Here is a 24,064-nt window from a genome sequence, read left to right on the forward strand (position 1 = left end):
GATTAAACTTGGCCCCGGACTCACCGCAGGCTGTTGTCCTCCGACTTCTCTGCTGTCTGAGGACCAGATTGAGGACAATGGGCCTGCTGAATATTATCAGCTCTATCAAAGACCGAGCTGAAAAGTTTCTAAATGAGAAAAATGTGGTGACGGATATTCTGGGGAAAATGGAGGAGAAAACTGGGATCAAGAAGAAGGTCATTGCTCTTGGTACGTGTGATTTAATCTTCTAGAATTATTTTTTCCCAACTTGCTGCTTTGTGTAGTAGCACATGGCTAATTCTGGATCATTCTGCTCTCGTTCTAGATGTAGTTGGTTTGTATAAAGCTTGTTGCAGGCCAGTGGAAACCTGAAGAGGATTCAGTTAATCCTCCTGTGATCAGCTACTGTCCACAACAGGAAGCTGGGAATGTTCAGGAGGTTTTCTGCTTCGTTTATTCTGCAGTTAATCCTCTGCACTGATAAATATTTTGTCATACTGAACTCAGATAAACTGGCTCTGCGGCCCTCGGGGTTTTAGCATCGTTAAGCTCCTGGTTTTGTGGCAGTGCCTGCTTCATTGTGTCCAGTTCCTTGATAGGACATGTATCACCCTGAGCTGAAAGCTGAAAGTCTTCTGTTTAGTACTTTCTCTGACTAAGCAGTGATGGGCAGAAGTCTCCTTATCTTCTTATGTTTTAGTTCCTGGATCAACTATGTTAGCAGCTTTAAAGGACTGGTTTTACCCCAGTTTGATGCTGGTCCTACGCAGAGCTTACGTGTAACTTTTTGCCTGCTGCACAGAAGACCAGTCATAAAATATCTGTGTAGGCTTCATACCAGGAGTCCTTCACTCTGAATGGGTAAATATCTACAAACACTAATGTGGTTCAGTGAAACCTGCGGGAGTCTCAAAGCTTTCTGCAGCTGTAACCTTGAATAACTCTCTCTCTTGGGGAAGACAAGATAACTCTTTATTGTTATTGCACAGTCATACGTGGCTCAATAGTACAATGAAATTGGAAAAACTGAAACTGGGACTAGTATCTTGTGTGGAACTAAAGCTGTATTTTAACACCTTTAATTAAATTCTCTGTCACAGTTTGGTTTAGACAAAAAACCCCAAACAAATTCTGATAGGACACCAGATGTTTGAGGTACCACGATAACTGGCTAATGATCAAAGCCAGTCATTGTTTACAATGATACATTATTTCATAAGCATAAAGGGCACTTTAAACAATGACAGGTGATATAAGAGAATTATAACTGCTTAGAAACAATCAAAAGAATAATCGTACCCACACTGGCAGCTCATCCAGTTTCACACGTTTGCAGCAACAAATGGAGAATCTTTTAAAAGAAACTCTGTTACAGCAAAATACACAAGACTTCACTTGTGACGTCAGATTTTATAGATTTTAAAATGTTTTCACAAATTTAGCAAAACAAAGCTAAACAACAAAAACAACAACAACAAAAAACTCCAAAAAAACCAAATAATCCCCCAAAAACAAATCCTAACCTTCTCCCCATCGACAGATTTTTGGTAATCTTTTGGGTATCAAGAGGGTAACAGAAGCTGAGGTTGTTAACAGGATTCTTTCTTTTGACTTTATTATACATCTTTACTGTCAGTTGTTTCCTAGACCATGTGGTCCCTAACATGGTCACAACATGTTAGCCATTTAGATGGAGGCCTGTTAATTATTTTTAGTCCTGTGTGGACATCACAAACTAATACAGATCCAAATATCCTTCTTGATCCTGGGACCCAATTCCTTTGGTGGAAGGTTGAAACTTCCGGCCTTGGAAGAGTTACACAGACTCTCAGACTGTTCTTCATATTTAATTATTTTGGGATTTATTGTCTTGTTGGGTTTCTGGTTTCAGGAATTTTAATTAGTTTGCACCATGTTACTTCATCTTCATTTCTAAAGGGCAAATCATCCAAATTAGCAAACTAAAAATGGGGGTGACTGGAGCTCAGGTGGTAGAGCAGGTCACCTACTAACTGGAAGGTGTTTCAATCCCAGTCTGCTCCAGTCTGCATGCCAAATATCCTTGGGCAAGATATTAACCCCGTGTTGCTCTCCGATGCATGGATGGGAGTATGAATGTGTGTGAATGTTAGACAGTAAGCGCTTAGAAACAGCTACGAACAAAGTGCTTGTGTGAATGTATAAGTTGTGTAAAGCACTCTGAGTGCTCAAACAGAGTAGAAAAGTGCTATATAAGAACCAGCATTCACCATAAAAATGGCTTTTCCCTCTCAAACCGCTGCTGATTGATATATTTCCATCCAGCTTTGACAAAGAAAACCTCTGTGGCTTCAGGAGTTCATTGTTTGGCTCGAAATAAAAAACGTTTCTGCCATAAAATCTTAAAGGCAAAACCTCAGTGTGTCCATACTTGATTTGTCTACGGTCAGTTCAGTAAAGGTTATTCAAACATCACAGCAGTGTGTTCAGTGTTAACAGAAAATGGGAAGAGAACAACCACGTTGCTCTACTTCTGCCTTTCCTGCTGAATTTCTAAAGCTGTTGCACATTATATTGTTTTATAAATATGTCGACATTTTTACAAGAAAGTTTTGTTGTTTTCTAAAAATAGATACAGATCAAACAGCGTATTTTGTTGGTAGTGTTAAAAGGGCTCTCAGGTCCGTGTGAACACAGTGATCCAGTGAGCAGGGAACAGCAGTGTATTGAGAGCACGTTGATGCTGGTGCAGTGGATTTGTAGCACATTAAGCAGGACATGATGTCAGCGTGGTGCCTGGTGCTCGCTGTCTCCCGCTCTGAGCCTTGACGTTAAAGCTGATTATCCACAGAGACAGGCAGCAGAGCAGCGCCGCCTCCATGTGTGAACAGCAACATAAGCTGATCAGAGGTAGGACACTTTTTTACAGTACTTCCTGTCTGTCTGGCTGTCAGCCAATCAGTGAAATTTTGCTTGTTGTTCAGATTTGTTTTGATATTTGGCTGAATCGCCCACACTGTTGGCCTGTGAGCTCTGCACTCTGTGCAGAGAATATACCTTGTTATTCCTGTCTTACATGGATAACGAAACAGGTTTTACTTCCTGTTCATGATGGACATCACCTTTCTTCATTGTAAGTTATGGAAGGCTATGAAATATATGGAAATGTACATTTAGGTGGAACCACAGATCGCAATGCTGCCTCTTAGCAAGAAGAAGTCCTGAGTTTGAATCCAGTCTGGTGCCTTTCTGTGGGGAGCATGTTTCACCTGTGTTTACACGAGTTCTCTCTGGACACTCCAGCTTCCTCTCATAGTCCAAACACATGTTCATTGGATATGAAATCAAATTATGTAATGCTATGGCCCTGTTCTTTTGCCCACGTCTACATTGCTGGTCAGTAAGAAGTCTTTTGCAGGAAACACTTTCTTCTGCATGATTTTGGTTCCAAATTGGTCGAGTCTGTGCTAAACTGGCTGTTTTTTGCAATGCAGTCTAATGAAATAGACTATATTAATAAATAGCAGCAGTACATAGAAAACAAAACATCTGTGTCTTCATCCAGGTGCCGTCTCGCTGACCGGACTCTACCTGGTGTACGGATATGGTGCCTCCCTCCTCTGCAACCTGATTGGTTTTGTTTATCCAGCTTATTATTCGTAAGTTTTTATTTTTAATTTTTTCTTTTTTCTTTTCCTCGTTGTGGTAGGAAGTCATTGTCATACTCAGTGGATCCATGTGGCAGTCTCAGTATAACAACTGTCCTACAATACACTGAGTTTTCTTGGTATTATTATCTTTTTGTGACATTTTTGGCATACAGCGATCTTTTCCACAGTATATATTTAATGATATTTGGACATTTTATGCATTTATATAAAGACATTTTACTACATTTGGAGACATTTCAAAAAATAATTTTATTAGAGATGTTCAGACATTAATGTCATTAAGCTTAAGGATGTTGTCTGGTGTGTATTCTGGTTTTGCCCTTGAAGAAGCACAACTGATAAAGATGACTTTGTCTGGATAATTTTGACATCATTGAAATTGTGACTGATTTCACTGTTAAAGTTTATGATATTTATATCTGTAATACGGTTCAGTGACTAAAGCAAATAGTCGTGTTACTGGTGCAGAGGCACAGAAGTCTTTATCATATTTGAAGGATCAACATGTTTCTCAGCTCTTTTACAATACTCCAACTTTGTGCAGAGTCAAAGCCATCGAAAGCCCGTGCAAAGAAGATGACACAAAATGGTTGACCTACTGGGTGGTGTACGGTGTCTTCAGTCTGGGCGAGTTCTTCTCTGATATTTTCCTCTACTGGTTCCCATTTTACTACGCTTTTAAGGTGAGATGACATGTAGCAAGCAATGATACATGCTAGACCCCTTTTTGGAGCATACCCTAAAGAACAAAATGCTTCTTTTAGGACGAAATATAGAAACAATATTGCATTTATATCCACTACTACCTTTTTTGAAGGGCTATGACCGTCATACTAGAATTGAGATCAGGTAAAAGGTTTCAGTGACTCCAGTAATCTCCTTCTTATGTGGTTCCAGTGTCTCTTCTTACTATGGTGCATGGCACCAATGTCCTGGAATGGCTCACAGATTATCTACAACAAAGTGGTTCGGCCTGTCTTCCTTCGCCATGAGGCCACAGTGGACAACATGGTCAGCGACCTCGGTGGGAAGGCCATGAGTGCTGCCGAGAACCTCACCAGAGAAGGTAAAACTGGCCCAGGACCACCGCTAGGGCCTTTTACAGAAGATTTAAATATGTACGTACTTCCTCTCTCGCTCTTCTCCCTCCTTAGTCCTGACCACTCTGGTGAAGAATAAAGCCATGATCATACCATCGCCACCTGTTGCTCAGTCTGAAGCTAAAAGTTTACCAAGTACATCAGGAGAAACATCCACAGCTAAAGTTGGTCCATCAGAGATGAACGAAGAAAGAAGAGTATGTAAAATACACGTTTTCACCCTTTACTCAGTCCGTTCACTTTGAATTATATCAGTGAAAGCAGCTCAGGAAACTTGCAGTCTGCTGGTTTATGTCCTCTCTATAAGCTGCTGAGTGATGTGTTCTCACTCAGAAAGCCTTGTAGCATCTCTCTTTACTGTCAGTAACCCAGCTGGGAAAACTGATCAGCAGTCCCTTCAATATAGAATCCCACTAACACTGTTTATGTAGCGGATCAGTACTTGGAGTTCAAGAATTGTTTAGATCAAGTGGCTCTGATGAAAGCTGATTTGTTTCTATAAAAGTTGTCCACATAACTTACAGAAATCCACGGTTATTAATGACACCTGTGGCTGTTAAGTGGACTCCAGTTATGATTTTGTTGCTTGTGTTTGGCTAAAGTGGACTCACAGTTGATGCTGGAACAGACCTGTCCTTCATTTACATCAAGTGTTTATGTGTTCATATAGGAGATGAGGAATAAACTCTGACCTGTTGCTAATACAGCTATCTTGTTACCTGTTCCAGCCTTTCCTGGGTTAACCAGTTTGGTAAGTCAGCTGGTTAAGTGTTAAAAAAGTAGCACAGTGTTGTACAGACAGTGAATGTGGTGTGAAGCATGTAGACCAGCAGTGCTTTTAATGGTCTGAAGCTAAAACAGACAGGATACTTTATCCTAGGTGTGAAGACCTGAACTGACCTTCTAATATTCCCTCCTCAACTTTACCTGCAGCTCTTAGTGGTCCAGAAGAAACAGAAGCACTAGAAAATGATCTGCTTAGTAGTTTTCAACATTGGGTCAGAGTAAAGATCAGGACCAGAGGGTGAACTAAAGGCCCAGTATGAGATAAATATGTTTAGAAAATCTAAATTATTATTATTATTATTATTTTATCTGAAAGTGAGTAAGTCCAGAATTACAGTCTTGCTGCAGCTCTCCTTCCACACTACCTACACCAAAGCAGAACATGTGGGTTGGATGTGTATCAACATACCATGGTGGCAGAAACTTTACGCACACTCATCATTGGCATCGTCTGCATGAATCTCGTGGTATTTTGGGCTTTTCAAGATTTCTTTGAATTGTTCCTCTTCCCACGGTGGAATAACTGTACACCTTGCATGTTTAAAAAAAACAACAAGAACTGGATGCACTTTGAACTGATTTTGGATTTTCTCTAGTCCACACAGTCACATACCCCCACTAATGTTTGGTTAAATGTCCATTATCTAGTTGCACCTGGACCAGACACTTCTGGTATCCATCAGCAAGCTTTGAGCAGATATTTAACCACTCTTCTTGGCAGAATTGTTAGAGTTTATTTGTGTTTCAGTTGTGTTCATGTTTGTATTCTTCTGACCATCTGTGGATTAGTGAAAAACATTAAAATGTCCCAAACCAAGTACCCATGACATTCATGCCCATGATGAGTGTGCGTAAACTTCTGACCACAACTGTACATTCAGAGATTAATTTAAGTATTCAAATTAATCCATGAGGTTGTTTTAGGAACCCCCCCCCCCCCCGCCCCCAAATAATTCACTTTTCACTTCCCATTTTAATGTTTTTTGTTTCTAACCTTTGGTTGTGTCTGTTATATGTCTGCTCATCAGGATGAACTCAGTGTAGACTGATGGTAAGTTACTCACAATAACAAATCAAAGTAATACAGAGGTGATAAATAACTTTCTTTCTAAAATATTTTCTGAAAGTCAAACTTCACATCCAGATATTTGTGTTCTGTTCAAACAGTTTCTACAACTGAGCTGGAGAGTAAAAAGTTAGCTTGAGGGGAGGTGGGGGATTAAATACGTCCTGTAATTGAATTCAATCAGTTTTTTTTAACTATTAAAGGAGATGAACATGAAAAGGAAGCAAACAAACACTCAGTTACTTTAAATAACCAAGTAACAGGATTTAGTTTGTGTGTTGAAAACACGCCATAATAAATACATTCTATGTCTATGCTTCTTATTAACGTAATAATTATGGTAGGATTTTACTTGACATATTAAAAAAAGAAGCAGGAAATCACAATCCGGTAAAATAATAAATGAGACTGTGTTTCTTTGCTGTTTATTCAGTTCTTTAGATAGCAGCAGAGGAAGAGGAGGAGCCTTGGTGAGGAAGAAAAGGAGGGAAAGAGGGTTTTTCCTCATCATCCTGACAGATTTCAACAGGATTGTTACCTCTGTCAAAGAGACTGATTTCCTTTTTTAAAAAATCATGTTGTAGTTGTGCAGCAGGACATTGTGAAAAGATCTTTTTACTTCTTTGTTTCAAGATTTCTGGGAACAATTCTTTTCTTCTTCTTTTTTTTAAGTTATTAAATCTTTTCTATGCAAACCTCCTGAATCTGGATTATAAATAACTCACAGAAGCTGTATTGTTGCCCTGGATTTTACTTGTTTCTACTGTCCTGATTCAGATAGAAGACCCAGAATCTAAATGTCTGCTAAAGTAAATCAAGCTCACATCCACACTTCATAAGAATAAGTCAAAAGTTCACCTTACATTTAAAGATTCTTTATGAAATAAAATTAAGTGTTGGTTTTGTTATAGGCTGGTCTGACCTAAGTTTGTGGGGATTCTACTTTTGCAGCATAACTATGGGACTGCTAGCTGGCTGGACTGTTTAGCTGAGTCTGTCAAAGTCTTTGCAGATGTGATCATTTATTTTCAGACCCGGGCAGCTAAAGACTTTTTCCATCATCTGCACTTAAATTTTTCCAAATACTTGAATGAACTGGCTTCAGCAGAAATGATTTCTGTTTTGTCTTATTTGCAGGATCTACTGTTTAGCACAACGCTTGCCGCACTGCTTTTTTTGGTGCCCAAGGATTCCAATTATTTCTCTTCGTGACTCGCTCTGCCCTCTGACTAGTTTGACTTTATTTTTTTTAATTTTTTTTACTAGTTTGACTTTAGATGAGTAGCTTCTTTATTCTTCTCATAGAATAAATGACAATTTTTTTGTGTTGCCAGGGAGATCTGTTATTTAGGTGTATCATGAGCATAACAAGGCAAAAATGGACAGTACTCTAGTGATCAGAAGGTCATAGTCACATTCTTTGGGTGCAAAGAAATACGTCATGTGTTCCTGGATAATACTGTATAATCACAGTAAACAGGTGTACTAGAGTAGTAGACCTGTTCCTATTTGAGATGAATGAGATAAATGAATGCTTTTGTGCTATTGTGAGCTAAGCAGAGTCATGGAGCTGGAAATGAGATCCACTTTACATGAGAACTGTGCAGAATAATTCAATTTTCACTCTTCAGCTAAACGGCTTCTTTAATGTGTTCACATGTTTGCACATTGTTGTGATAGACTGTGACATGCTTACCTGATGGAGTTTGCACTTGACCTTTTTTTTTTATCATTTGTTATGTAAGTAGTTGCACACTTGACTTTGTAACAGCAGCAGTTGGCTCTGTACTTGGCTTTGCATGTTTCTCCTGTTCGTACAGTAAAATCTAACCTCACTGTGTCACACATGCTTTAGTTTATTGCACCTTCTGTTTTTATTTTTGAAATATTGCCCACATATTGTTTCTATGTGCATTACTGCCACCTTCTGGTACATTACATCCTGGAAACAAAGACAAATTACATACAGTACTTTAAGATAAAAAACAAACATTCAGGGTTTCCTATGAAAGTCTTTACAAATATCTGAAAATCTTGCCCATCCCTGCTAATGATGACAGTAAGATCATCGTTTTCTTAACACAACTCTCCTCACCAGCTCCTACCAAGCATGCAGGAAAAACTATAAAAACTCTTTGCAAACTAGCAGATTTACTGATTCGTCTTCTATCAAAAGAAAATGAATGTGCAACAGTTTAAACAGTTTCTGACATTTTTCAGCAAATGTACTGAACAACTGCTGGTTTGGTTAATATTCATATATAATTATTGCACATGTATGAAGGTGAACAACATGAGAACTCCTTCCCAGTGAAGCTAAAATATGTCCATCCCGTCATGGTTGGATTCCTCATTTAGGAGGTTGCATGTCAGGAGGTACTGTTCCAGTCATAAGAGAATACATGTTACTGGCATTTTTTTTTAAAGCAAACTGTGAGCAAAGCCAAATGGGAAATGCTACACCTGAACTGAAGTGATTTTATTATTCAAGCTCTGATTCTTGATCTGATCTTCTCTTCAGTTCACTTTTTTCTCCACACAAGTCTGTTTGAATCGTGTATTGTTACGTTATTTTCAAATTCATTCTTAAAAGGACAATTTCAAAGGCTTTAATGACTTGCTGGAAAATGTTTGTGACAGAGAATTAATTTTACATACAATTTATGGTGAATCCGGCATCAAAATTCAGAAGAAGAGTTTTTAGCTTCTGACTTGTCATGTGACGCGTCCGACGTGCTGACGTGGCAGGCGGCGTACTGACGTGCGTAGGTTTAAGTTTGTTTGCTAATGTTAGCCGTATTATCAGCAGAATTAGCTTGTTTTTTTGTGCTCCTTAGTCCGGGTTAACGAACAGTGAAGACGGGGAACGACTGTCGAGACGCACTGCAAGGTTTCACCAGCCAGGACAAACTCTGGTAAGTGCTGTGCATCAGCTACGCCTAATGCAGCCGAACCCTTATTTCATAGATTCAGAAATAATATAGAACCTCTATCCAGCTAAAATAAATGCATGTGTCGTAGTTAAAAATACTTCTCAGCAATTTTCAGAATTTTTTCCAAAATTCGGCTTCAAAATATTCCACCGGTTAATTACAGTTTTATTTTTTTTTCTACATTTAGCTGCAAATCGTTTTTACAGTGATTAGGCTAGCCGCTAGCATTGCTGTGTTCGGCTCTATAAAGAGAAAGGAATGGATGAAGTTCATAAAGTACACTCTTATGATTTAGATAATTCTTGAATGACTTGCTTTAAGCCGACTTGGCGAAGAAGAACGCAGCAGTTTGGAAATATATTTAAAACGCTTTTTATTTTGCGAAAGATCCTCCACTTTTTTTCTAAATGGAGCTTAAAGACAAACAGTAATAGTTTGGTGATAAAATTGCTGTTGAACACGAGAAGCAGATTTGGACCTCATTAAATAAACTCTGTTACCCGGGGTCAGGTTTGTGTTGCATGCAAGCAGCTGGAGTTCAAACTGTAGGAGAATGAATATTGGCTCTAAAAGTAAGAAGCGGATGGTGCTGCCCAGCCGTCCTGAGCCCCCGACCGTGGACCAGATCCTGGAAGACCTCGACAGAGCTGCTCCTGATGACCCGATCTTCAGCATCCTAGAAAAGACTGGACAAGGTGACTCCACAAGGACGTGTATAGGGTGGGGATGATAGTGAGTGGCAACTTTTAAAACTGGGAGCACTGGGAAGGAGAGACAGAGAAAGAGCAAGTTTGGGATCTTTCATTAAAGCAGCATGTCAGAAGCCACAGTCACTTTTGTCACGACTGATGATGAATATAAGGGGCAGAAATTGTCATTTCACTGGCCATTGTAAGTAGCTTCTTGGTCAGGAAAAAACCCACAAAGTAAACCATTTTATATTATTTTTGAATAGTTCAGCATATTTGAAGTAGGGTGGTGTGATGTTGTCATCTACTCTTTTGTGTTTGAATCAATTTTAGTGATTTAAACTATAATCTCCAAGTCAAGCAATGTGGTTTGACGGGGTGCCACTTTGGCTCGGTGGGCGAGCAGGCAGCCACATGCACTTGCTGGGTTCGACAACAAAACACAATGGGAGTGATTTTGGGGAGACAATAACGTGATGTAATGGCTGCAAAAGTGACAGAAAGCAGTACATGCACAGGATTGGACTGAAACGTGCTAAAAGGAAGTTCATCTGTGAGTAGGGCTGCTCAATTAATCGAATTTTAATCACGATTACGATCTGGGCTTTCAACGATCATTAAAAATGACTGAGCCGATTAAGATAAGATAAGATAGAACTTTATTTTTATGTCTTTATGTCATCCATAAGGGATGCATTTGACATATGTTTAACATATTATAGCCCAACAAGTTACTTATAGCACTTTAAATATGAGCAATCGCTTTTTGGCAAATACCGGAAATCACTTTTTGGCACAACACCGGTCCATGAAAATATTGTCGGGCATAAACGGTCCATGGCGCAAAAAAGGTTGGAGACCGCTGATTAAGAGGACCCGAGGGAAGCTCGGAAAGCTAAGCAGAAGTTATTTGGAGAGGAGAGTGACTGCCGTTGGTTGAAAAGAGAGGTAAAAACAACCTTCAGTGGTGTTGCACACTATTTTATATTATTTTTCAAAGTCATTATTCAATACATTGTTATTGTTAACCCTTTAAATCCGGTCAGAGCAGCACGCTCCGTTTTGCGTAACTATTTTTAAATCCCTGTAGAACCTGAACCGTGTAAGCTAGCGCAATAATTTGTTTTGCATATGAAACCGGAGGAGTTGTACTTACAACTTATGCCATCAGCTTGTCCTCGGTCACGGTTTCCTTCCACATAAATCTTTGCAAAAACTGCATAAAAAGCGCTTGCAGGAACAAAAACATAACATTCCAGAAACACGCTTTGCCGATCCGATCAGCTGTTCGTAACACTTCACACATTAAAACAGAAGTCAGCGCGAACTATCGCATGTCTGCCATTTCCTGGCCGAAACCGGAAGTGACGTCATTTTCGCGGAAATTGTAGTTTTTTACTTGTAGGCCTTAAAAGCCTATACTGGTCATGTTTGACTTTTCTGAATAGTTTCTGGGATGCTTGGAACTCGAATTGCACTGCTGGAAATAGTTTATTTTGATGCACCTGCTGTTTTCTTTGCAAATTTGCATCATAGGATTGTTTTTTGTTTTTCCTGCAGTATATAAAAATTGGTGTATCTCCAAAATAAAACTATGAAGACACTCAAAATAAATTTCCTGTTGTTGTAAACTATTTTTTGCAACTTTTTTGTATTTAAAGTTTTGAGGGATAAGCCTCTTAAATTTATCCAAGTAGAAATATATGTAAAAAACCCAAAAACGATTTTCAATTTTTTTGTAGTTTATTGCACTTTTTTGCAATTAATGTAATTACTATGGACTTAATGCATACATATTATTAAAATATGGGCTATAACAGTTGTATAGCAACTTGAAATGCTCCCACAAATGGCACTACAACATGTAAAAAAATAATATAAGCTCTGGCGGACTTGGTTCTATGGTAGATCTTAAAGGGTTAAATAAATATCGTCAAATAATCAAGATCTCAATTTCAGTGAAAATAATCGTGATTATCATTTTTGCCATAATCGAGCAGCCCTATCTTTGAGGCAGAAAAAGATACAGCTAATTGCATGACTCCTAATAATGTAGAAACACATTTACTGTTAGTTTAGTCATGTTACTCTCTCCCCCAGTGTTCAAGGTCTGTTAGTGTGTTTTTGTAGTGTTTTTCTAAGGTGCCGTGTATTTGACCTCTCAGGGACACTGTAGATTTCTTGCTTCAAACTTCATCCGACGCTGCTGCTTTATAGCAGATATATAAACTGATCGAAATCTCAAGGTTTACTCTGTTTCCTCCTCAGACGTGCCCCGTGCCGCAGACAGCGAGGTGGAGCTACGGTTCCAGAAGTGTCGTCGATATCTGGAGCTGAACAAGGAGCTGCAGGAGGCTCGGGACCGGCTGGTGCAGCAGAGGGTAGAGCTGAAAGCAGCAGGAGAGCAGGCAGACAGAGAGGTGGAAGAAATCAGAAGTCAACAGCTCTGATTTGACCTTCCCTGTTGGACAGACTCTCCTTGTCATTCGTGGTCTGGCTCGGTTTCACTGAAGTCTTCTCAAACTCACTGACTCGGCACAAACCTGCGCTGGTGCCACTGCGTCAGGCGCACAGCACTAGCTGACCTCTAACCCTAGAGCAGAAGTACATGATTTTGTATACCTAAGGATTGTTGGAGATCAAGACTACTTCACAATAAGTCTGATGCTGAGCAAAGCTTTAAATGTGAAGCAACATGAAGAGTTTGATGTCAATCATTACTAAATTATAATTAGTATAGTTAATGTCTGTCATGTAGCAGTTTAATATTTCACATTTTTCCAGTTGTATGTTAACTCAGATTGAAATAAATGTTGATGTAATGGATCAAGCAAAAGTGCCAGATTACATATTGTAAAGGGGAAAATAAAATGATCAGAGTTGTTTGGTTAATCGGTATCTTAAAGAAAGCAAGAAAGCACCTTGTCTTAAGAATTGCTGCCCAAATTACATTTACTGCCAGTTTGTTGTTTCTACGGGTTCCTGTAGGTCATTAAGGCTTTAATTCAAAATCAAGAAAAAGAAGGCTAAAAAATTAATGGTTGTATTTAGAGATGATGTATGTTTGACATTTGACTTTGAAAGTCATTTTTTATGAAGAAGCTGTTGTTTGAATATCATTTGCTCAGAGTTATTTTTTATAAAACGCATTAAGCTTTTAATCATCTTTGGAAAATTGCTGCTTTTCACAGTGTAACCATACTTTTTTAATACATAGTTTGGGAGATTTTGTTTACAAGTTACATTTTGTATGCAATAAAACTGCCATCAGAAGAGGGCAGCACTTTACCAGAACATTTTAGTGTTGGGTCCAAATAAAGTGAAATCCGTATAAGAAAGCTCCTACCGGCTATAAAGACACACTAACCAGTGAAACATGACATTTGCTCAAAGCAAATTACTACTTGTTACGACTCCGGCGGTGTGGACACCCCTGACTGGACAGAACGTCGACACAGCTGTTTAAGGAAACACATCACTTTTTATTGAATGAAGACATTTAAAATGACATACGTCTGTTTTGCACGTTACCATGATACCTCTGGAGCCTTGTTCATGCTCACGATGCTTCGACCAAGTTCACAGTTAGGTTCAGACCTGCATTAAACTTGTCTCCAGTCACGCATAAACAAGGCACCAGCAGAGACTCAGATGGTATTTGTCTCCCTGCTCATCTTGTTCACACCTCATTCAGTCTGGATGGGGCTGCTAATGTGATTCTGCACCCTAAATCTGTCTTTTGAGTGTCAAACACTCAGCTAGTTTCCTCTCAGGTCTATAGTTACAAGCTCAAAAGGTTTTCACTGGATGTTCAGAAATATTTTAATCATTATGTTTGAATATTTTTCCCTGGTTAGGAAAGCTCGGATCAGATTTCTTTTTTTAACCGATTTATTATTGATTAATATTCTACTTATTTACTCAATTACTTGTTAGGTCTACATCATAAAAGAGTGAAAAATATCAAATGAAGATTAAATGTTATGTCAGAACAGGTAATTTTTTTTACATCTTATTGATGTGACTTTTCTTCCTTTGCTTTTTCATGGGGAATATGTCAAGCTAAGGATTTAACAGGTTATTTGATTTTTCTGGTTTGCTAAGTGATAAAGTAGCAAACAGCTGCACCTCTTAACTGCTCTCCTAACAGTTTAAAAGACTAAAACACTGTGACTTTCTCAGCTTTGTTGAACCACACTACTGTAATCATGTGCGCAGTGTTCTGCAGATGTTTTCAGTTACTTCTTCCAGAGCTTTGCACAAAATCCAATCGTGTTTGACACTCAAGAGAGAGATTTCTGTAGTGAATCACTTTTAAAACTTTAAATTGGTGTTGGGACTTGAAAGGATTGCATTCGGAAGCTTCTTGGGTTTTATTGAAACATGCTTTGAGAACACAGTAAGGAATTATGTTTTTTTAAATTACCGGCCCCCTTAACGTAGACTAACTTTCATCCCATTCAGCTCAGCGGGCACACATGAAAGAGTGATGGTACAATTACAGAGAATATTCATCGTCTTTGTATTTTCCACCTATCACTACTTTTACAGCAATACAGTTAAGCGGATATTAACACATTATAAAGACTTCCAGAAGATGACTTCTGTGAGAACGCACGTCTGTCCACTCAAAGCCCGACCATCAGTGAAGTAGCAAACAGTACCTGAATCTAGTAGCAAACACAACGTCAGAGGCATGGAGTCGCTTTGCTCATCTATGCTGACAGCTTATATCTTTATAGGTTTTTGCAGCACAACAATACAGATGGCAGGTAACGCTGTTGTCGGGCTTTGGAGAGTATATTAACACTGAATATTATTCAGTGTCCACAATGTTAACAGGTGTGTGTATACAGTCAGTGAATATATTAGCATGCTGTCAGGGAGCGACACCAAGGCTCTTCTACCCACCACGGAGCTGTAGTATATCTGCATATTTACAATACTGATTAAGACACATTAAGAGAACTGGAAAGAGTGAAATCGTTCAGAATCTGCTGATGCTTTCTGTGGAAGATGCTGTAATATTTCTGCATGTTTGGGTCATTGCAATTTTCAAATGACAGAGTAGAACTGTTTTATGGAAATGCTCAATTTAAACTGCTATAATTCATTGCTGTAGAGTAAAAGTTTTGTATAGCAATATACGTTCAGACATTCACTAAACACATGTGCAATCTGACTCGACAGCTGCGGCATGATGTCTGCTTTTATGATGCTAATAGATTGTCAGAAAGGTGTTAATGGTATTGTTCACTGTCAAGGTCATAATGGATAGTTCTTATATTTTGCCCCTCTAAGCGAATGGACAAAATGTTAGGAAGATTAACCAACATTTCACTTGAAATAAACATAATTATCACCTTTGTGTTAATGTAAAAAAAATCCGAAAATGTGTGGTATAGCTGTTGTGCAAGACTGGACAAAAATATGTTTGGTGGATTTTTAAGGTGTGAACAAGAAGTTCTGAGAATAGGACCAAGAAAATCATTTCGATTTACACTTCTGACTTTCTGTCCAAGCTCATCTTTTTGGGCATGTCCAGATAGCGTCTAATGTGGCTTTATTTGAATGATTATGTGGAAGTCCTGTCCTCGTGCACTTGGTGAGAACATTCAGTGGAAATGACTTGAAATGTTGTGCATCAAAAAGCAGGACTTTTAGAGAGATCTAAAAATGATGACCATGAATGTGAGACTGACCAATTGTAAATCAGGAAAGGTTTGTGAATTCTTTTTGGACCTTTTTAAAAGTAACTTTTTGATCACACCTTGTATATTCATGTTGTCGAGTAAGCACGCCCAAAACCTCAACATATTCATTTTCACTTTCATTTTGGTATCCAGATTTTTCAGTTTTGTACTAGTTACATTTTTATCATTTAACGCATTACAAAGGATGCCTTTGAAAAGACAACAATGCGTTGAGTTTTCAAAAAACATCCACAAAGTGTATACACACATCAGGAAATTAATAAAATAGGAAAATTCACAGAAATACAAGTGTAATATTGATCGAGAACAGCGATTTGGGGGAAAAAAGTGCATTTGAGCAACTGGTTTCCTCGGAAATGTGGAAAACCTACTGGGCTCTGTATGTAACAGGAAAGGCTAACATCATATTCAGCTGAGCATGGAAGGAGGACTCCAAGCGATGATGTATTTATGTAAAAAATACTTTACATGTTAGTGTATTTATGTCAGTAAGAGTCTGTCAACAGTCTGCCACAGTTTGAACCTTTTTATGTAGAAGTCCAACCAAGTGATCATTCAAAAGTTTGCATAATATTGGTCTTTTTAATCGATTGTGTCCAAGAGACTGATGATATACGTGCTGAAATTTCTAATTTCTACTAGGCAATGATTATTCTACAAATACAAAAAAAAGGAGTACAAAAATGCACGTTCTCTTCATGTGAGATTTTCCTTAGAAGTGCAATAACTGACAGTTATTGGTGGTTTGTTCAGGTCAAACTTGCCTCAATGCATACATCCAACTTTGTATGAATGGTAGAAGGAAGCCATAATCAATTGCTCAGAGAAAAACTTTGATTCCAGTGAATGGTTTAAATAAGGGTCAATACCCGAGGTATGGGGACCAGCACACTCCTCATCTGTCCATCTGAGTGCTGGGTCATCTGTATCAACCAATAATCCACCAAATACCCCATGGCTCACTTTTTCCCCCCTGACTTCTCAATTATTGTCCCTACTTGGTTCTGGCTGTCTTGTAGACAGCATGTCATGGGGCTGGGGATGTAATTAAATGGAGTGACTCGTGCAGCCTTGCTTGGGGATCCCTGTCGGAAAGTCACAACTCCACCCATGTGGCTATCTGCTGTTCCAGTGGAGATGGTGCTCCTCAGAGAGCCTTCGGAATCTCCTTCCTGGAGGTTACTCCCAGAGGTGGCACTAATCTTTCTGAGGAGGGCCAGTCTTGCTACTTCCTCAGAGATCACTGGAGCTGTTTCGACTGTAGGTGAGGTACTTGAGTTGGTCTTGTTATTTGATAAATCTTCTGTCTGGACGGTTGCATCACTTGTCTTGCGGGATGCAAGTAGAATGGTTGGCAGTTTTCCTGGAAGAGCTGGTGGCTTTGGCTTTTCTCCATCAGGAGAAGGCACCAGAGGTAATGCATTTGCTGGCAGAGTACTCTTCAAGATTTGAGGTACATCTTCATCCCTGATCCTCCTCCAGGTAACTCCATCTTTTAGACGAGATGCGGACCTCTGCCCTTTCTTCTTGGTATCATCCTCACTCTTCGCTCTTCCACTTGAATCAGATGAAGAGGAGCGGAGGGAAGAACGACTGGTCACTCGGCTCAGTATGTTTATGCTTGGTGATGAGGCATGACGTTTAAAGGTGTCCTTGTCTTGCTGCTGCCTGAGTCCAGAAAGTCTTCCAGGTCCATTTCGCTGAGCCACCCTGCAGGGGCTTTCAGAGCTTGTTCTCCTAGCTGAGCGTCTTGAAGATAGGTCCCTTTCACTGGATGTTGCTCTTGATAGAGTTGCTGTCTGCTTGTGAAGGCCGGTGTTTGGCCTCTGGATTTGTTGTTTTTGATCTGGATCTTTTACTTGCACCCTTCTTGGGGGTTGCACAGCAGCCTTAAGTTCCTGACATCGGGATGAGCACAAGAAGACAGCTGAAGCTCCAGGAACTGCTCTGCGAGGTGATCCATTCTGAGATCCTGGTGTATTGCGAGCAGAGCTGTCACGTCTCAACATGGTCTTTGATTCCTTAATGAAAGTTAGCTGTCTCAAGAATCCATTGCGATCAGACTCACTGCCACTTGAATGGACAGAAGTCATCCTAACGAGATCAAACCGATTTGCTGGTACCACCCTTTTCCCATTGACCTGATTTGTTTGTCTACCAGTTGTTTGGTTTGTTACCAGTGGGGACAATGGTCTGGGTTGCCTGACAGAATTTTGCATGAAAGGAATTCGGACAGGAGACTTTTGAGTTTTAGGTGGTGGGGATTTCTCATTTTGATTCACAACAGGAGAGCGTCCTTTTCTTTCAGGAGGACTAGTAGCTGGTGGGCTACTAGCTGGTGTAGCATTCTTTTTCTGGATGGATTTGTTAGTCTGAGCTGGAGAAGTTATCTTCTTCTGTGACTGTTTGGATGGTGTTGAGCTCTGCGATGATCCAGAAGATGAACTTTTTGGTATTCTTGGAGGTGGGGTAGAGCTCCTCTTTGGCAAAGACAGTTCCATATCCTGGGGGTGGCCTAGCCGGTGAAGGCTCTTTGATCTGTGCTGCGCTAGGTTTGGATTCTTTGGAGCATCTGTTTTGGTTGGTACTTTTCTGGGAGGTGGTCTTTGTGATGGAGCCGTCTCTTTTTTCGGTGTATAAATCACTGTCCTGCCTCTGAAAACCACTGGTAAGTTTGGAACTGGCTTGCGCTGTGCAAAGTCTAAAGGTTTATTTGCCTTTTTGTCCTTAGCAAACTTTCTTTCTTTGGGTGTAAAGCTGGATGTTGACATGAATGACAGGACCGACTCAGTCTCTTCAGAGGACGGGTCTTGAGACTTTGAAGCTTGTAGTCCAGTGACCACACAGTTAGCACCTTCTTGTATGGCTCTCCATTCAACACTATTGAGGTCTGACTCTTTATCCCATGCCATGTCATCACTATCTATTTCCTCATCCACGTCCCACCCACCAGAAACCTTGTGTTTTTGTTTTTGAGTATTTTCTGCTTTCTTTTTCCTGGCAGCCAACTTCCTTCTCTGTTTGGGCATGGCAGATGTTATGCACTTTTGAAGGAGATCGTCCTCTGAATCCATGCTGACAGAGCTTGGCGAGCTTTGCTCTTCGTATTGGCAGTGAATGTTCACTGGCTTTGTTTGCTGTACTATGTTCACTGCTTTATTGTGTCTGTTCTTGTACCATATTTGTTGGGCTTTTGATTTATGATCATCATATTCAGCATCACTCAGTGAACTGAGAGAGGAGCTGAGTGAATAACAAGCCATTGATTCATCTTTTATCAGATTCTGTTTTATCCTGTGAAACCCTCTGGACTTTGCTTGGGAATTATCTGACCGGCCAATATTTGTCATGCTTCGGGAAAGATTGCTTTTGCATGGTTCTCTGAAATGTTTTCGATTCATGACCTCATTGTCATTGTCATAGAAGCTGTTGCTGTCCTCTGAAGACAATGTTGGTTGTCGGTACATTTTATTTCCTTTTTGTGAACCCATATTGATGTTACTTTCTGTGTTTTGCTTAATGACAGGCAGTTCCAGTTTTCTGATGGGGCCTTGATCTTGTCTCCTTCTTTGTTGTTTAGGAGACTGTTCACGATTTTTTTGGTTTGCCACTCTATCAGCTACCTCTTTGCTCTGCATCAGCACCTTCTGAGTGGGAACGACATGTCTGGTTGTTCTGCTCATTTGTATCTCAGGTGAGTAGTTCATCCGGTTGGGTTTGTGGAAATGTGAGAATATTCGCAAGTCTTCAATCCTCTTTGCCTCATCGTTCTGTTTGTTCATCCCTTTAGCTGTGCAGTCTTTAGCCCCCCTCTCCCTCACTGGATATTGCAGTGTTTCATCACTCAAAGATGTCGTGCTTGAGAAGTTGACAGGTGTTCCTTCTGCTGAATCAGTAAAAGATGAATCATCAAATTTTAAGTCTTTTTGAGGGATGACAATTCTTCTCCCGGGACACATTTGGGTTTTGCCATTTGGGAGCATCATGTAAACTGGAAGATGAATTGGTTTTCGGCCCTGGGAGTTCAGAATATGAGGAGGGATCGTGGTCATCAGGCAAGGTTTTACTTTTCTCAACTTTGATGGCATTGCTGAGTTGATGCATTCCTTTAAGATTTCTATGTCATCATCTGAATTGCCCTCACTGTATCGCTCCCCATTGTCATGTCCTTGCTCATCCTCCTCAGGGTTGTCGTTTTGCTGGAGCAGGGGAGTTAATTTGAGCTCTACATCTTTCTGTATGTAGTGCTCGTGTAGAGGTAGAGCACTTAAACTGGAAGCACAAGAGAAGTTCTCGGTGGGTTTTTCCACAGTAAAGTAGATCATTGTGTCCAAATCAGGAGGAAGGTTAAACCTCTCCTTAGAGTCTGCAATCTCCATGAACTTCCGCAGACTGCTTTCCCATTGCCCTGCTATTCCTGTCATCTGTGTTTCTGGCCCATTGGGCTCAACACAACATGGAGTTTTACTTCGACTGGGAGGCATGGTTTGCCCTGGGCTATCAGGAAGATCACTTGGGCTTATTGTTCCATCAATCATTTCACTGCATGGATCACTCTGAATTGAGCTGGCAATGGAAGGAGACTCAAAGCTACCCAGTGAACTGACCGAGCTACAGCGACTCATTACCAGGGGTGTCTCATGGATGTAGTTCTCAGATGAACTAGAAGGTGATCGGTCTTCAAGTATGGCAGGTGAAGCTCCTCTTAGGAACACTTTTTCCCTTTTGGCTGGACAGGGGATCTCAATGGGATTTGTCTCTTTGCTTGGGAAGGTTTTTGAATCAGTCATTAGCAGTTGACTGTCACTCAGATCCTCCAAGGTTTCATCCTCTTCAACTCTCTTCACCATTTCTCCATCTTCCACTTCAATTATTTCTAATGATGAGTCACTTTCCAGTTCATTTTCACTTTGCCCATCCAGAGCTCCATCGCCTGAGGAGAGGGAGGACAGCGAGCTACAGCGAGAGAAGCAGATTGGGGTATTTTCCACAGAATATTTCTGGACTGTCTCCATCGTTCCGATGGTTGGGCTTCGGGTTGAAGTGATTGGAGAAAATTTTGCAATACTCCCTCCTGTCATCACAGTAGGTACCCATGCTTGCCGCCTCATTGCTTGGGCAGCCTGGACATTGATAGCAGTCTTTGCTACACCAAATTTGGCTACACTCTGAATGAGAGGGACCTGTTGATAAGTAGGAGAAAGTTTTATTGAAGTCATGCTGACATCAGAGGACACTTTAGTGGATGCACTAACTGGTGTTTGTACAGGTGGATCTTGGTTCTTTTCTGTGTTTGCATTGCTGAGCTCTAGAACTTTTACATTTTTGTTTTCAGCAGAATCTCTCTCTGGAATTTCTTGCTGGCTACTCTCAATCAGGGCAGCAGGTCCTACATTAATATACTCTTGATGGGCCACTTTCAGGTCGAGCTGATTGGGTCGTTGCTGTTGCATCATTAGAGCTTTTGGTGAAGGGCGCATCTGGTCTTTGCTTCCGCAGTATCCATCACTGGTGCTGCCGCTGTTCAGACTATCTGTTGATACACTAGTATGGGCAGTTTTGAGGCGCAAGAGGGCATGGGCTCTGCTGAGCCGCTCCCTGTGGGCTAAGCTGCTTGTATCAGAGAGACGGCAGGGGGAACATGACTTTGCCCGGGCTTCATTGAGTTCATCCAGTCCATAAGGCCAGTCTGCCAGGTGGTCCTCAGAGCTTAGGCTTAAACTGTCCTCTGAGGATGTGTGCATGGTGATGTCCTCCACTAACCTGTCAATCTTGGCAACTGTGTTGGTGATCTTTTCTGCTAGCTTCTCTGCAGCAGCAGAGACCACATCATCAGGAGAAGCATGTTTCTTCTCGACAGTCTGAGGCGGGTCTACATCTCGCTCAGGCTCACTATCCCTCTTGCGAAGCTGGTTTTGCAGGAGGTTAGAGTTGGTGAGAAACATGGACAGCATGGAGAAACTCCCAGTGTCCAGGCTACTTGAGATGTTTGGAGCCTCATCATCATCAAAACAACCGGAATCAGATGCGTAATCCTTTGCCAAACTCTCAATGTAACGTAGTGGCTTGTTGAGGGTCAGGTGTTTGGGGCTCTGTTTCTCAAGGGTATCAAAGGTTTCTGCGAGATGTTTGGCATCCAACTCTGCCTCCAGAGCTTTCTGCTTCCTCATGTAGAGTGAGGGCATGCAAGACCCGGGGGATACAACCGCAGTGTCCTTATATTTAAGCGGTCGATTGGTTAGGAGGTTCCTTAAAGCTGCAGCGCTGCCCATGGCTATCATCTTGTGCTTGGAGTGGATAAGATTGCGCAGCATGCTAACTGCCCCGAGGTCCCACAGCAGCTCCTGGTCCTTTGGGCTTCTGGCCGAAAGGTTCCAAAGAGTCCCGCAGGCGTTGCTTACTATGGTCAGGCTGTGGGAGCGCAGGTGCTGCAGCAGAGTCTGGAGGCAGTTGTGGTCCCTGAGGATTTGCCTGCGAAGAAAGAAAGAATGTAGAAGGCACTTTAATAACTTTGCTATATACAACTGAAAAATCCCTCTTTTGTAGTTGTAGGTTTTTATGTTTAGTTCAGATTATGTTATTTTATACTACTGTATGGTTTCTGATCATATATCTGGTGAACATCACATTGTATCTCCTTTCTAATGCATCAACGTAATGTAATACAACAATGTCTGAATAAAATCTGATACTTTTTTCTACAAATGTCTCCAAATTTATTTTAATATAATACAGGAATAGGAGGAAGGGATCTAAAAAAAAAAAACAGTGAATAGAAATCTAATTACAATAGAGCCCCGTTTTTAGGGGAAAATCTGCATAATTTATTAATATCCTGTTGCTGCGGCGTCTGTGCCAGCTCCTCTGTGACATCATACAGATCCATGAATAAAAAAAGTGTTAACCTGAGCACTGAGAGCAGTCTGAAGTCTAAGCAATTAGCTCACTGGGATTACTTGTACATATGCTCATGTTTAAAGTTTTTACATGAAACGTTTATCATGAACATGGATGGAAATAATTGTTGTCTGGGAACGTTAGATGAGGGTGAAACCTCTGAGTCTCATGAGCACACCTATAGTCTTCTCGTGTGGCAACCAGACTGGACACATTTCGAAGGATTCCTCCGCCGCTCTCGATGATGGCAAGTGAGTTGGTCTGACAGCGATACGTCAGTGTGCTGACCAGGAAGCCCAAAGCGCCATCCACCGAACAGATTGCTACCTTGTTGTCGATACTGTGAGCGGACAGGTTCCACAGAGCGCTCAGAAGACTCTTCAACGTTGACTCCTGCAGAACCAAAAAACACAAAAACAGGTTTCTTAGGTATGACAAGGAAAAATGGTAAAAAACAAAAAGAAAAAAGCTTAAACTTTAAAAGTTGTAATAAATTCTGTTTCATTCTGTTCCTCCAGATTATTCTCTATGATCTTCCAAAATAAAAGCTTCTCCTTCTCTGGGGGGAGATTTGTTTTCATTACCTTGGTGGCCTGCAGCGCGCAGGTCATCAGTGCAGACACACAGCCGATGTCTCGGAGGACTTTCTTACTGCTGATGTCAGCCCTCCAGGACAAGTTCCTCAGGATACTGGAGACCACCTGATGGAGCTCCTCACTGTCGGAGGCCAGCTGGGCCACCAAAGCCTGGAGACAGCTCTTCTTCGAACACAGAGTGGCCTGCAGGAGTAAAATGAATGTATTACTGTAGTGGATCAGTAAAAAGGGCTGAGCCAGATTTAAATGATGCTACTGTCAAAGTAAAGCAAGTAAAAATGATCAGAGAAAATAATAAATTAAAAAGAAAATTTAAGATTTATTTATTTATTGTGTTGACAGCGAAACTATCTGTCCTGATCAGACTTCTGTTGGGACTTTTAAATTAAAGTGATCATTCTGAAAAAGGCAGATTAAGGGAGTGCAGGTGTGAGTGGGGTGCTGCTATTGTTGCACTGCTGTCAGTTAACCTCCTCACAGTGCCTTTCTGTACCTTGTTGACGACATCCCCGAAGGTGAGATTGGTCAAAGCCATCCCTGCATAGCGACGCAAAGCCATGTTGATGGGGTCGTTCTGCATGCCGTACATTTCCTGGTCCAGGTGGATCAGATCTGCCACCACCTGCAGACCGCCTGAAAGAAATAAAAAAC

At 40.7% G+C, this 24,064-nt stretch overlaps 3 protein-coding genes across 10 annotated transcripts in view; 2 read left to right on the forward strand and 1 right to left on the reverse strand.

Annotated features, from left to right (window-relative positions):
- Positions 1–13: 13 nt before the first annotated feature.
- On the forward strand, positions 14–8,427 carry reep6 (receptor accessory protein 6). 6 transcript variants are annotated; one of them, XM_012921914.5, is made up of 8 exons: positions 14–210; positions 3,527–3,620; positions 4,177–4,315; positions 4,530–4,698; positions 4,787–4,929; positions 5,461–5,483; positions 6,547–6,569; positions 7,018–8,427. In XM_012921914.5, exons 1-6 carry the CDS (start codon positions 78–80, stop codon positions 5,473–5,475), a joined length of 693 nt encoding a protein of 230 aa, XP_012777368.1. In that variant the 5' UTR covers positions 14–77; the 3' UTR covers positions 5,476–5,483; positions 6,547–6,569; positions 7,018–8,427. The 6 variants fall into 6 exon arrangements, with proteins under 6 accessions (XP_012777368.1, XP_004561590.1, XP_004561591.1 ...); XM_076874465.1 differs by lacking the exon at positions 5,461–5,483 and adding an exon at positions 308–843 and having other exon boundaries at positions 93–210; XM_004561533.3 differs by lacking the exon at positions 5,461–5,483.
- An 882-nt stretch (positions 8,428–9,309) lies between these two features.
- On the forward strand, positions 9,310–13,042 carry lg15h19orf25 (linkage group 15 C19orf25 homolog). The gene is made up of 3 exons (XM_004561532.5): positions 9,310–9,499; positions 10,028–10,212; positions 12,475–13,042. Exons 2-3 carry the CDS (start codon positions 10,071–10,073, stop codon positions 12,654–12,656), a joined length of 324 nt encoding a protein of 107 aa, XP_004561589.1. The 5' UTR covers positions 9,310–9,499; positions 10,028–10,070; the 3' UTR covers positions 12,657–13,042.
- Positions 13,043–13,667: 625 nt separating this feature from the next.
- Positions 13,668–24,064, reverse strand: part of apc2 (APC regulator of WNT signaling pathway 2) — a 45,518-nt gene continuing 35,121 nt past the window's right edge. For all 3 annotated transcript variants that reach the window (XM_004561539.3, XM_004561538.5, XM_076874464.1), the window contains 4 exons: positions 23,907–24,046; positions 23,402–23,596; positions 22,996–23,210; positions 13,668–22,391 (listed from right to left, as the gene is read on the reverse strand). In XM_004561539.3, the coding sequence (XP_004561596.3) occupies positions 16,880–22,391; positions 22,996–23,210; positions 23,402–23,596; positions 23,907–24,046 (6,062 nt within the window). In that variant the 3' untranslated portion in view covers positions 13,668–16,879. The remainder of the gene's footprint in view (positions 22,392–22,995; positions 23,211–23,401; positions 23,597–23,906; positions 24,047–24,064) is intronic.

The sequence above is a fragment of the Maylandia zebra genome, linkage group LG15 (assembly GCF_041146795.1).
Source record: "Maylandia zebra isolate NMK-2024a linkage group LG15, Mzebra_GT3a, whole genome shotgun sequence".
Classification (NCBI taxonomy): Eukaryota; Metazoa; Chordata; class Actinopteri; order Cichliformes; family Cichlidae; genus Maylandia; species Maylandia zebra.